This window comes from Euprymna scolopes, chromosome 27, assembly GCF_053919585.1.
Source record: "Euprymna scolopes isolate OS-2025 chromosome 27, ASM5391958v1, whole genome shotgun sequence".
In the NCBI taxonomy this organism is placed as follows: domain Eukaryota; kingdom Metazoa; phylum Mollusca; class Cephalopoda; order Sepiida; family Sepiolidae; genus Euprymna; species Euprymna scolopes.
This window is the reverse complement of record NC_136508.1, coordinates 85,663,625-85,678,634: the sequence shown is the minus strand read 5'-3', so window position 1 is coordinate 85,678,634 and position 15,010 is coordinate 85,663,625. Positions and strand designations below refer to the sequence as shown.

Here is a 15,010-nt window from a genome sequence, read left to right as displayed (position 1 = left end):
AGGCAGCATGCATACTGCAGATTTAACTGACATAATTCCAGTACAAATAGATAAAAGTTTAAAGAAGCTAGAAGTAATTGTAAGAAAGAAATAGCGACAGCTAAGAGAGAATACACCGAAACCACCAGAAAACGCATTGAAGCACAGAAACTAAGAACTTGTGATTTCTGCAAAATCTACAACAGTCTGATAAATAATGGGCAATCAACAATTTCCCTACTAACAATCAAGAGGCTGTTTGCACGGCAACCAAGAAGGCCAACATGCTTGCCAGTCGGTTTGCCTCTAACTCCACATTGGATCCAGCAAACCACTTCCTCCCTGACTTTCCTTTGTGGACAGATGCCACACTAGATGATCTGAAAATTATCCCTTCTCAGGTGCATGATATCATAAAAAACCTAGACACCTCAAAAGTATGTGGATCTGATCTCATCCCGGCTGTGCTATTAAAAAAATGCTCTGCCGAGGTTGCTCCAGTTCTCTCCAAACTTTACAACAAATGCCTTAACGAATCTTGCTTTCTTGACTGCTGGTAAACTAATTCTGTGGTATCAGTTTACAAGAATTCTGGCAAAAGAACTGACCGATTAAATTATTATCCTCCTCTCGCCAAAATATTTGAATCATTTCTCTCTGATAGGTTCATAACAGTAGTAGTTGATGGGCAAAAATCAGAAGCTCACAGAATAAATGCTGGAGTCCCTCAGGGGTCGATCCTGGGCCCAACTCTTTTCCTGATCTACATTAATGATCTTCCAAATCACATCCTTACATCATTCGTAGACATTTTTGCTGACGACACTACCATCTATGGTAGCACATCTAAGACAGTAAACGACCAAGTTCTCTCCGATTCTCTCTCCTCTGATCTTGAGCACGTTGTACAATGGGGAAAGGAGTGGCTGGTTACTTTTAATGCATCTAAAACCAAGCTTCTATCTTTACATCATCAACGTTCTGATCCCCATCTGGCATCAATTAAAATGAATGGCTCTCGTCTTGGGGAGGCCCCAAGTTTTGACAGGCTTCTGGGCTTGACCTTTACTCCTGATCTTAAATGAAATATGTACATCAAATCTGTTGCCAAGGCCGCTGGAAAAATGGCCGGATCCAGTAGATATCTCACTGCTGATGCAATTCTCTATCTATATAAGAGCCAGATACGTCCAAGGATGGAATACTGTTGCCACATATGGGCAGGAGCTGCTAGAAAAGACTTGTCCTGCCTTGATAGGGTTCAAAATAGACTTCATGGCCTGGTGGGAGATGTCCTTTTCTCTTCGCTGCAACCTCTATCTCACAGAAGAGATGTTGCGAGTTTGTCTCTGCTTTATCGTTATTTTCATGGAAAGTGTTCGACTGAGCTTCAATCTATGGTTCCCTCCTCGCCAAACTTTCACAAGAAACACTAAACTAGCTGAAAACATTATCAATAATTTCCCCCACTCTTTATCTGTGCCTAAACCTAAACATAGATTCCATGATCAAAGCTTCTTTCTTAGAACTGCACGCCTGTGGAATTGTCTTCCGTTTTCCTGCTTTCCAGCTGTCTATAATATGATTGTCTTCAGGTCCAACGTGAAGAAGTTTCTGATGAGCCGTTCCACTTAAGTTAACAAATTTACCAAACTTCCATTACTATTGATTACTATATTGTCCCTTTGACTACTCTACACTCTTTAACCCTTATCCTTGAGTGGCTGATCGGCCTTGATAAGTGGTGACGCTTATGTAAAAAAAAAAAAAAAAAAAAAAAAAGTCCATAATTAACCAAGCTCTAATCCATCAATTTACAGTTGCTAAACTTCTGACCAACCAACAATATAGATTTAGGCAAGCCCGTTCTACAGCAGATATCCTAACAGTAATTTCTGAACGTATATATCATACACTGGATAAAACAGGAGACAGTAACCCTAGATATATCTAAGGCTTTTGACAGGGTCTGGCACGATGGTCTTCTCACGAAAATCAGATCATACGGTATCACTGGATGAATACTTAACATAATTAAATCCTTCTGAAATAAGAGAAGAATCCAGGTTGTCCTCGACGATCGTACATCCAAACAATATGATATAAATGCGGGTGTACTTCAGGGGTCTACCCTTAGACCTTTATTATTCCTAATATTCATAAATTACTTCCTTCATTAAGGCATTTGTTGAAAAATTTAGAGAGAACTGGAGCATTCTCAGCAGAGCATTTTTTTTTTAATAGCACAGCTGGGATGAGATCAGGTCCACATGCAAAATTGCCTCTGAGATAGGTATATTTGCTGATGACACCATGTTGCATAACAGACACGACAGGAAAACAAATGAACACATATCTAAGGAAATGGCAGAAACACTAGAGAAAGACCTCCAATCTGTGGTGGAATGGGGACAAAAATGGATAGTCACATTCAATACTGCCAAGACTAAGCTTGTTTCCTTCAATAATTACAAGAAACCTTCACAACCACCAATAGCAAATGCTAAAGATATATTACCTAAAAGTACTTCTTTCAAACTTCTCGGTTTCAGGTTCACAGGGAACATGAGTTGGAACAGATACATTGAGAGCATTGCCAGGGTCGCTGCGAGGAAGGTGGGCTCTCTCTTCCATGCTAGAAATTGACTTATGTCTGCAAGTATGCTGTACCTCTACAAAGCCACCATTCGCCCATGTATGGAGTATTGTTGTCAGATCTGGGCTGGTTCATATGCTAATAGTCTCTCGCTCCTGGATAGGGTTCAAAAGAGAGTTGCCAACTTGATAGGTCCTGAACTGTCATCTAGCTGCAGCCTCTGTCCCATCGACAAAATTTGCAGATCCCTCTGTCTGTCCTACAAGTATTTTAATGGTGGATGATCTGATGAACTACAAGCCCTTGTACCCCTTCGATGTAAATGCCCCTGACAAGAAGCAAAATCTTACCCCTACACAGTAGAGATCCCTAGATGTAAGAAAGCTTTCTGCTTTAATAGTTTCTTCCCCAGAACTGCTAGACTTTGGCACTCTCTTCCTGGTTCCTGCTTTCCCAACTGTAGTGGCATGCAGAAGTTCAAATGTAATATGAACAGGCATATGGCTACTCAATTCCCTTCATAGTATCCCTACAACTTATGTCCCCGATAGTAGGCCCTAAACCAAAGTGGCACAGTGCCCTGTTTGGGGTGAAAATGGAAAAAAAAAGAAAAATAAATAACTAAAAAAAGCAGTGGTTGATTTTCAAGTGAACTTGCTGTGTGCTCCATCCAGAATGATAGTGAGATATATATATATATATATATATATATATATATATTTGTAGTGAAACAAAGAGAAAGAGATTTGGTATTTTAGCCTAGCTTGCAAGCAGACTGTAGACTGCTTCTTATAAAGCACTTCTGTTGGTCTCATAAAAGAGTCTGGATTTTAAGTTTGAGCTGAAAAATGAGTTGTTCTTTTGTGAGTTTGATTTCAAGTCTGTTGTTTGGTATCATTTTAATTGCTCAAAATAAAACATTGTTACTTGTTTTAAACTAAACGTCTGATTTTATGTGGAAAGAAAATACTTTTGTTACAGCACTAACCAAAACCACATAACACTCCAACTAGTGCCAAAACTGCAGTGTGCAAATTTGAACAAGACAACAATCAGATGATTACAACCTTTTAGCTCATGTACAAGTTCAAATCTCTTTTGCTGTTTATATTGAGACTGATAACGTCAAATCTAACTACAACCATTGTAAATAATTTTTGTTCCTCAGTATACCTGGAACTAAACAAACTTTCCATGAACATAATCCCTTTCGAAAACTACCTATATATGGAATACAATAGTACATGGCTGCTTTTACAATATGGTTGTTTTCAAGTTCAATGTTAATAAATTCTTGTTGAGCCGTCCTCTTAAATGGTTCTGACCAGTTTTAATTGTCTTCAATCAAGATGTTTGCCTTAGCATCCACTTGATAAACTCATTAATCTTATTTATTAGTGGCTTTTAGACCTTGATAAGCAGTGATTAATTATTTAGAAAATGTAAAGAGGTTTAATTAATTCTCTAGTCTCATCATGAGTTTTAATCTAAATCTTATTAATCTTTTGCAATTCAGTAATTCTGTTGGGAAAAATTGTTTCAACACCTTTCAGCATCCAACCTTTTCACTCCAACTATAATCTGTATCTCTTATTTACACTCAGCAAGAGTAGATTGCGCCCTTGTCCTTTTTTTGACTCCGTCTTCTCAGGCAGAAATAAAATACCATTGTGTTCATGCCCTGAGACTTTTTTATTGTTCTGGATGAATAACCTCAGCATTAATTAATGTGGCATCTCCATACCTTTTGGCTGTTCTTGGGGACATCAAGTTAATAAAGAAGAGGCTATAAAGGTTGGGTTGAAAAGTTTTTGTCTCTCATATAGTATTGACTGCTGTGATGTGTTTTTGTCTAATCAAGAAACATGTACGAATATTGCCTAGTGGAAGACAGGCACATGAAGAAAAATAAGTCTAAAAAATTAAGAAACACAACAATGCTAGTGATTTCTGTCTAAGATAATTATATGTATTCTCCTTTAAACTGGTGTCTTTTCATTGATACAGGAGTGTACTGTCTTTCTGTTTTTGGGAGTTTAGTAAATTTGCAACTTTTCTCTCTTCAGAAAAAAGAAGGCACAGTGAGTTTGCAACTCAACACTAATCTCTGACTAAAAACTTATAAACATGATAACATGTCTCATGTTTAACAGATTTAAATTAACATGTAAATAAAAGTAAAAGGAAATTTTAAAATTAAGAATCAAATTGTTTTGGAAAAGCTTCAATTTGAAATGTGCAACTCTAACCAGGCACGGTTATTAACATTTGTTTTCCCCCCTTTAAGATGACTAATGCAAATAATGATTTCTCATCTGAAACAAAAACAACAAAAACTTGCAATAAATTTGGGTTAGTCAAAAATCAAAATCAAAAAGACAGTGAATTCAGAAAATGGCAGTTGCAGTGTCACCACGCATAAAAGCAACTAAACATTTTAAACCTTTATTCAGCTCATCAAAGAATCTGACAATAATCTCATTCAGACAACAAATAAAAGAAACTATAAATAAATCATCCGGCTTTGACCGTAGTTCCAATTTGAAAAAAATCCATTACATTATATATTTCATGCATACAAATATAATAAACATTTGGGAATTGTTAATGTATTCAGTGGATGGTGGTGGTGGTGGTGGTAGAAATCAATTTAGTCAATCACAATCTAAAGGTTCCCATCTGTAAGGTTTCTACTCATAGGAAGGGAAAGGTGCCATTCCTTTCACATAATAGAAAATAAATAGCAGGGTTGGGGAGAAGAGTTCAAATAAGAACCATGTAAATAATGGGAAATACATTTTTAATTCTACGATAACAACATTGCATCACTTTGTACCAACCGGCCCATTTAGATAAAGGTTTATTTTAGAACATTAAATAAGTGAACAGAGTTAGCTCTACCTTTTCAATGCTAATTACATTTTACATTTTTTTTTTTCATCTGATATAAATTTTTATAAAATTTTTCTAATCTGAAAATAAGTTGTTTTGGAAAAGCTTCATATGTTGTCTCAGCTGCATCAGCCAGACATTATTTTATATTTGTAACACCCATAATTATTTTTTTTTTTTCTAATTTATATTTGTAGATGCTTTACCTGCCTCTTCCACATGTGACAAATCAGATAATAAAAAAATTAATTTATAGCAATTAATGGATCAGTGAAATCAGTTAATTAATGGGTCAGTGAAAAATTAATAATATATTTTTGCATTCTTAAATAAAAAATTTTAAAAAATCAATCAATGTAAAGGGAAGATTTGGGAAACACAAACACTTCTAAAATTAGAAATGTTAACAAACAAAAGAGCAAATTGGGTCGTCATTGTAAATCAACCTTTTAAAAGTTAAGATTTAGAAAGAACAAAAAAATTTTCAGAGTAGACTTTTTGCATTTTCTAAAAAACAAAAAAAAAACATTTTGATTTCACTTATATCAAAATTATACAATATTTTGTACAAAAAGATTTTTTTTTTTAGTTTTATCTGCAAGATCATATAAAAAAAAATATATCAAATGATTCCAGTTAGTTTATGTTTTTTATGCTTTTATTATCTAGAAAAAAAATCTTTTAAAAATATTAAAAATTTTTAGACTTATACCAGAGATTATAAGCAATGTCATGGAGGTATTTCTGTAATGTCAGAATACGTTGCACTAAAATTGAAAGAAAAATGGGTGCCAAATTAAAATAATTATAAAAAAAATTACATTCTCCTTCTGTGTGTTTTCACACCTGTGTTATCAACCATTTATGAAAATGAAGTTATAAAGCACAAGTTCTTTGTTCCTCAAAGGGAGATGTGATCTAAATAAGAGTAACATAATAAACTTGCATAGAAAAAGACGTAACTCTGGATTATGCAAATATTAAAGCTGAACACATGTGAAGAGATTTGTAATTTGGATGCAAGAAGAGCTTTTTAAGGGTATAAAAAAATAAAATGGAGAAGTGATTTCTTGAGCTCTACTTTTTTTATCTGTAGATGTACACGTGAAAAACTTAAAATGATTTTGTATAAATGATACTTTACTGCAATAAATGGAATAAATACTTAAGCCATGCAAATGTTAATGTACATTTTTTTCATCAAATTGGTTGACTAGAGTTAGTTTTTCTGGGTATATCAAATGTATGCTTCTGTGAACACGTTACAATAAATTTGGGTTAGTGACCAATATGCACTTTTTGTATTTGTGAAGGTTAGAATATTCAAACACAAGTTCCGATATGTGTAAATTTATACATCGATTAGGATAACAAAATGCATATAGAAACATAAGAAAAAAAGACAATGAAAAATAACAGTAAAATGAGTTTAAAGCAAGATATCTATAAAAGGCCTGGCAAGCATGTAACTAGCATAAACAACTGGGCATGGTTATCATATCATATGATAGTGAAATAAGTATTTTTTATGAAAGACAAAAATGTAGGTACAGTCGATAAAAATTATACTAAAATCTACAAATATTACCTAAATTTTTATTATTTTCCTGAGATTTAGTTTTTTTTTTTCCCTGAAAGTATTATTCAACCATTTTGTAAAATGTTGAACTTGTTTTGTATTACATGAGGCAGGAGGCTAAATATGTGATTCATGGCCGCATACTGATCTTTGCAAGCACACTTACAGCTCACATAAGATATTCTAATTGAATCATTTAACAGACAAAATTGTGGTTAAACTGGATTAACTGAAAAATAACATTATTTTCTTTATTCAGAACTGTTTTTTTTTTCCCTTCATATTTAAAAATAACATTTTATCAATTTCAAAACTAGAAAAGACATTAATTCATCTGTGAGAGTTGATGTGACCAACATTTCACACTTGTTAATATCAAAATTTCAGAAAACTTCATAAATTTAAATGAAATTGAGTTTTATTTTTAGTCTATGATCGGCGAAATTATTGAAAAGAGTCATTTGTATAGATTGTGTTTCTAAATAATAAAAATATTCTGCGATAATTTTATTAAACAACTTCAATTAGTCTGCTCTCATAACCACACAAATTTATTTTCATGGCCATCAGGAGATCCAGAATTGATTATGTCTCTTTTATAAATACTATATTGTGCTTTCTGTGCTTTTCATTTATATAAAGAAATTAATTCAATATTTTTTTAAATATTCTATAAAAATGTTTCTGAATTTGTTGTCAATTAGGAGTTTCTTACCATTGAATCATTTCACAGAAGAGGACATAATTATTTTATTTTTTTATACTTGCATTCACGGTCATAAGTGAACAATTGTCATCCCTCTAAGGTGTTTCTTAATAATATGTTTAATTATGTTAATTAATGAATTGATTGCTATTACTTACAAGTTACTTGCTAAAAATATTCTTAGTAATTGTAATCCTTACATGGTTCCTCGAATCGTGGGTTTTACTAGCATGGTTGCCAGGCCTGTTATAGATTGCTTTTTTTGTTTTGTTTTTTAGTTTAACACAATTTTCAAGGAGAGAAACAAAGCATTAAAACTTAAAAAAAAAAAAGAAAGACACAAACTTATTACATATAATTATCTCAGTCAACAAAATATGATTAAAACAACAAATACTGCCTACACAGTATATATGCAAAATAATCGCAAACAAAAGTATATTTAGGAAGCAAACTTGTTTAATTTTATAATACTGATAAGAAACTCTTTGATTTTTTGTCATTAGTTTTTCATGTTTTCATAAGTACTTTGTTTTTTTTTTCTTGACAAATATTCCTCGACTATTTCATACAATAAAACATGTCTAGAACCAAAACTTATCAAGTTACAAGACAGATTTATGATTGTGTCTCTTTCATGTAATTTAGAATAATTAAACTTTAAATCATTTTTTATTTATTCTTAATTGAATAGTTATTTTAAATAAAAAAATGCAGTAGTGTAAAATAAAACAAAATGTAAAATATTCGATTAAAAAATTCTTTTGTAAAAAAAAAAAAATCCACTATAATCCATTTTTGTTTATCTTTTTTATCTATACTTATGACATGGAGACAAATGGCTTGTGTGGTCTTCTCGCAATTACGTAACGTCAATAATTACACACTGAATTATTATTTCTCTTATTTTGGCCGAGATGATTTTGTTGAATGAGAGATAAATTTTAATAACAATACAATAACATGGGGTTCAGTACTGAGTTGAGAAAGGAGTACACAAAAGCTCCTTATTTATTCCTGGGTAATTCCAGGTATCACTGCTGGTAACATATAAATAAATAAATAAACTTATAAAAAGAGAATGAATAAAATAGGAGAAATGAGAAGTAAAGAAAAAGGAAATGAGAAATAGAGCAAAGAGAAGTAGAAATACAAATGTATATTCTATAGATGTTGTTTGATTCTTTTGTCATTGAAAATCAAAAATTTAAAAATGAAGAGGAAAAATGAAATCAGATTCACTACTGACCATCAGTAAAAGGTTAACTTTATATATAGAAATATAATAAATATAGAAAGGAAGAAAATTAAATTGATGGTGTGGGGCAACTATTTCCCTAAGTGGCAGATAGGAGAACAGCCTTCAGATATGGAGGTCAGCTGCGAATACCATCTGGTAGTTTATTCAGTAGATGGTGTACATGGAATATGCCCTGGCTACGTATATCTCCATGAAACACATGCAGATGCCCGGCATAAAGTTTAAACTTGGCAGGTGTGTCAGCTGCCATAAAAGGTAAATGACTGATTGCATTGGACAAAGAAGAGCACCCTTCATAACAGTTTTGCTTCAAATGCACCTGCATGGATATTTTCATGTATGTAGCTAGCCAGCTATGTGGACGGGGGGCCCACTCGTGTGGATTAAGGAGAGAAAAACAGTAAAAAGTTTATTTAATGCATACATGTGGGTGTGCATATAGATGCATATATTATTCAGAGTCAGATTTTAATGATTTAAGCTCAATGAATGTTAAGGTTTTAAACTGAGAGGATGTATAACTAAATGTACATTTCTAGACAAAAAAAAATTATTATTACTTCAACTGCTGATGAAATGGTGGTCTCCAAGCACTTATTGTCCTAGAAACCGTTTGTATGGATGGCTAGTCAACATTTTGTATAATAATCTTAAAAGAGATAGACAATTCATGAGTCCAATTTTTAACTCAACTTTTACAAGAATCTATTTTTCTCAGTTATTTTAGGTCCAAGGATACCTGAAACATTCAAAATTTTAAATTGCATTGATTCTTGTCCAAATCCTTGGATCATCTACATCACCAACAGAGGAAAAATATACTAAGAACCATTTCATTATTTAAAATTTTTTATTTTATTTAATTTGATGCAGGTCACAGTGACATTTACTGCAGTATAGCTATAAAAATAACACTACCGGACAATATGAGTTTCCGATTTGAAACACATCATTTGATGAAGAGATTTTACTTTGAAATATATCATGGAACATAATCACCTACATTAGATTACTGAGAAATTGTGACTAAGCAAGTAAATGACATTTCCATTTCTTGCATTGTGACAACCTTCAAATGATCTGCTATAAAAGAGATCTTGCAAATGGACTTGTACAAGTTTTCCTTTTATGATGATTTAAGTTTAAATATGAATTAAGAATTGACAGAAATAGTTTGATCTCTGGAAAAGTTGACACAAAATGCAATCGATATGATTTGTTGATTTCATTTAACACTGCTGTTTCAATTAATATTTACTGCATATATATATATATATATATATATATATATATATATATATATATATATATATATATATGCAGAAAAATGAAAATGAACTTTTCAAAATCAGACGCAGGCCAAATCAAGAGAGCAGATCATAAACCAAAGAGTCAAATAACAATAATAAATGTTTATCTTAACAAATTACTACAATTTCACATACTATCTAATCACTATCTAATCACTATCTAATCACTATCTAATCACTATCTGATCACTATCTAATCATTTATCTAATCACTATCTAATCATTTATTAACACATTTGAATACAAATTAAGTTGAAATTTTTAGTATGAAAGTGTTCCAATGATTGGATGATCTATGAAACTGCAGTAGAGTGTTAAGATAAGCCGCATTTATTATTGAATATATAAGTTAAAATTTTTAAAGAAAAGAGGGACATATAGGTTAAAAGAATAAGAGAGAGGAAGTAAAATAGAGTGAGGAGGGAAGTAGAAAGTAGGAATTTATATTTTAAAGACAATATGATTCTCGATAAGCCTGAGATATTTCTTTTGTTGTTCAAAATGAAGGTTTCTGCCAATAAACGTGCAAGAATCCACAATAAATTACATTGTCATAAAGGTGAACAAACAATAATTCAGACAAGCTTAGACTTGGTGAAATGCTGATGGCATTCGTAAAAACATAAAAAAAAAAAAAAAAAATAGATATTCAAATAAACATTGATGTTTCTTTATCATCACCCAGCTATGAAAAAAGACTTGCATTACGTTTTTTTAAGATGGTTCATGGAGTGAACATTTCAATAATCATAACATTTTAGCATTTTGAGCATTTCAATAAACTACAATTTTTTTTTTTAACATACAAATGACACAAACATTATTTGCAACCAAAAATCCAACAATCATGTCTAACAGTGTTTGATTATTAGACGATTCACTGACCATTAAAAAAAAAAATGACTTTTTTCATTCCAGTATGACTCTAAAGAACCAGATAAAAATCAATAATACAAAGTTTTTCATCTTAACTCATTTAACAGACTTTAACACATCATATTGTTAGTCAACACACACGCTAGCATGCAAATAGATGTTCATATAAATGGGATGAGAATTGAGCAGTGTGAGGAAAGGGATGATGGGAGAGAGAGGAAGGGAGTGAGGAAGTCAGAAATGAGTTACATTTTCATTTCAAATCAACGAAAGTTAAAGTTAGTCCATGTCCGTGCAAGAGTGATGGTATTTCCAGAGAGTGTAACAGGGACAGTTGCGGCCTGAGTATTAATTGTTTGTTGTGATGGACTCAGTGATTGGGAGGGTTCTGGGTTAGCGGTTGCAACTATTGCTTCTCCTTGGGATTGGACTGCAGCAAACTGAGCATGGACAAGGTTCTGACCGAGATGACTAAGTTCAATTGTAGTGGTGTGTTGCCCAGGCACTGCAGCTAAAGGCGTGGCCTGAATCTGGACCATAGTTGGCTGCCCATTAGGAGTTGGGGTGTTTGTGACCCGAGTGACAGTATAGTCACCAGTTGGACGGTATTCCAGTGACTGAGTCAGTTCTGACATAGCCTGTGTGAGCAGATCTGCTTGTTGATAAGAATCAGCTACAGCCTGGGGTTGGTCATCGTAGTCCTCATCACCAACACCACCCTGGGAATCATCAGAAATACCCACAGCTAGTCTCTCTTCTTTCACTCTTCGTGCTATTGAGGGTATCGACAACATTTCTGAATGCTTTTTGCGCTGGTGCTGCATAAGTTTTGCTTTGCTAGCATACTGTTTATGACAGAAGCCACACGAGTGCGGCATAGTTGTAATGCTGCCAACCATTTGTGAGTAAGTTGGGTTGGGAATTCCAGGCATCTCTTGAACATTTGATCGCCGTCGACTACTCATGGGGAGTGCAGATCCAGGATGATTTTTCAAAATATGAGCCTTTCGCTTAGAACTTGATTTGTACACCTTTTCACAGTATTGACAATAATAATCCCGTTGGGTTTTCAAGATTGGAAGATTAAGTTCTGGTACAGTTTCTGGCTTAATATCTGGATGTCTTTTGGCCAGATGGTTGACAAGCATGCCTCGTCTTTTAAAACCAAGAAGGCATGTGTGACACTTATAAATAAACCGATGATAATCATTAGGGGACACTTTAGGCAGACTTTTATAATTAACTGGTTTCTCATCTTTGGAAGCCAATCGGGCTTCACGTTCAGCTGAGTGCATCCGCTTTATGTGTTCCTTTAGCTTGTCTTTCCGTTTGAACTGGCGGCCACAGTTTTCGCACATAAATTCACGGTGTGAGGAATGACGTAACATGTGTAGCTTCAGTTTGTCCGGACGAGGAAATATCTTCTCACACTGTGAGCAGGGGTATTTTTTATCAGAGTGGAAAGCGCGCATATGCTTCCGAATTGTTGCAAAGTCCTCAAATTCTCGTTTACAGATTGGACACCGGTATTTCCCATCAGGCTGCTCATGCTGGGTGACATGACTCTTTAGCAATGTGACCTGATCAAAATCACTGCGGCACAGAGGACACTCATAATACTTTCTGTCACTGTGCGTCTTCATGTGACATGAGAGGGCAGAGTTGTTCATGAAACGCTTGCAACAAACCTGACACTGTAGCGGTTTTGTATTCTCATCCCCATGACACAAAAGATGCTTCTGAAGCCGTTCGTGGCTGCCGAATGCTTTCCAGCACTTTTCACATTTGTGTGGCCGGTCAGGGTTGAGGACGAGTTTCCGCCTTGTCTTGCCATGTACACTAGCATGTTCAATCAAATCATGTTGGTTTGGGAATGATTCACAGCAGACAGGACATGCCAAAAGGTTGTCGTTGTCTAAAGTAAGAATTGTACCCACGTCCTCTAGTTTCATGATTCCATTAGCATCTAAACTGACCATCTTTTGCAGTTGGAGAGCTGAGGTCACTGTGAGTTTATTTTCATTCGGATCACATGCCAACCGTTTCACTTCATCCAGTCCAACATCTTCAGCAGCATGGGTAAGCGTGTGCAGGTTTAGCAGATTTGAGTTATCAAACGTCAGATCACAGTGGGTGCACACCCATTCATTGCCTCCAGTTTCTTTGCCTTTTTTACGATACAAGGATTTTAGCGTTCTTCGACGAAGGGCTTCATGGTCATGCCTGCGATGGTACTTCTTGAGGGTTCTGAAACACATAACAATTACAAGTAAACACAAAAACAAAAAAAAGCAAACAGATTGTCAAAATTGTAAAAAAAACAGGGAGAGGTTATGCTATCAATGCTGAACTTTACTGTATGCAACTGAAGTGGGTCTACGGAAAGTTGAAGCAATAGTACCTGGCTCTGATCAACCGAAAGTGCACTTTGATGCAGCAGTACAAAGCCAAGTCACACGCTGCTAGGAAGACCAAAGACAAGTTTGAAGAGCTGGACTGCGTTGAGGTTCTGCCATATCCAGCCTACGGTCCTGACTATGCTCCATCAGATTACGGCCTTTTCTGCTTAATGCAACACTTTCTGAAGGGCTGCTGATTCAATTGATTTAATGAAGTTGAGGAAACGTGTCAAGAATTCTTTGATTTAAGGCTAGCTGAATGGTACTTTGATCAGATCCAAAAGCTTGCAGATCGATGGCAAAAAGTCTTGGAAAATGAAGGTCTTTACTTTGAAGATTCATTTTTTTTTTTGTTATTATTGTTTATATTGTTTACAAGAGCATTATGCCTGAGTTTTTAAGAATAGTTTTTGTTATTTAAAGATTAACAGATTTTATATGTCAAGTTTCTGCTTTAGAAATAAGAATGATTAGATCAAAATGAAGGATTCAAACGACTAAATAAGGTAATTGTCTGCTTTCTTGATGTTTTTGAGTCATATCAAAATATGGTGATAAAGCAAATCTCAAACTATATAAAATGCTCAGTATAAAATTTATATACGTATATAAATAATACATATAATATAATAGCAAAAATATATACATAATGATACTATAATAAATATAAAAATATTACAAAGTAAATAATATAAATACATAAAAATATAAATAATCAAAGAGGGGTGATAAGTAATATAGCAGATTCATCCAAACACTTTAAAAATAAAGTAGCTTTGTAAAGAACAATCACTTTTCTTGAACAATGGCAAACAACGCGTTAAAAGAACATTTTTAATAAGTTTAGGTTACAAAAAATTAGAGCTGATATCTGGAATGTTTTTGGTTGGTTTGTTTAACAAACATATCGACCTTCTTTGGATCATTTAGTGTGTATATAAGGTTGTTTTTTAGTTATTGATTTTTGTTGTATTTTAAGTTGATTGCTTTCAAATTTCATTTGTTTTCTATATTTGCTGTTTTCAAATGTTTGGTTGTATTTACAGTTGTCACTAAGAATATTTGAGTGATGTTTCAATGTTATTAGTTGTTTGCTTACTATTTTGTAGTAAAGAGTCACTCTTTTTAAGATATTTTGGGATATTATCAGGGTTTTCTTTTCAAAAGAGGTCTTTTAGATTTTTGGCCTTGTAAATGTGTTTATGAATGTATGAGAGGTCATAAGAGTCTAGTGTAAAATTGCTTATGAATGTATGTGAGGTCATAACCAGTAAGAAATGTTTCATTGTATATGGCTTGTGACATGTTGTACACCCAGAGAACTTTTTCATTTTTAATATGTAGGAGTGACTTATGTGTGCCTTATCTGAATATGTGATAGGACTACTTCTTTTCGTGATTTTTTTGGGTCC

At 33.7% G+C, this 15,010-nt stretch overlaps 1 protein-coding gene across 1 annotated transcript in view; it reads right to left on the bottom strand.

The window, feature by feature from the left end:
• Positions 1-4,956: 4,956 nt before the first annotated feature.
• LOC145248959 (PR domain zinc finger protein 10-like) overlaps positions 4,957-15,010 on the bottom strand; it is a 102,940-nt gene continuing 92,886 nt past the window's right edge. The window contains exon 14 of the mRNA XM_080110760.1: positions 4,957-13,446. Coding sequence (XP_079966886.1) covers positions 11,463-13,446 — 1,984 coding nt within the window. The 3' untranslated portion in view covers positions 4,957-11,462. The remainder of the gene's footprint in view (positions 13,447-15,010) is intronic.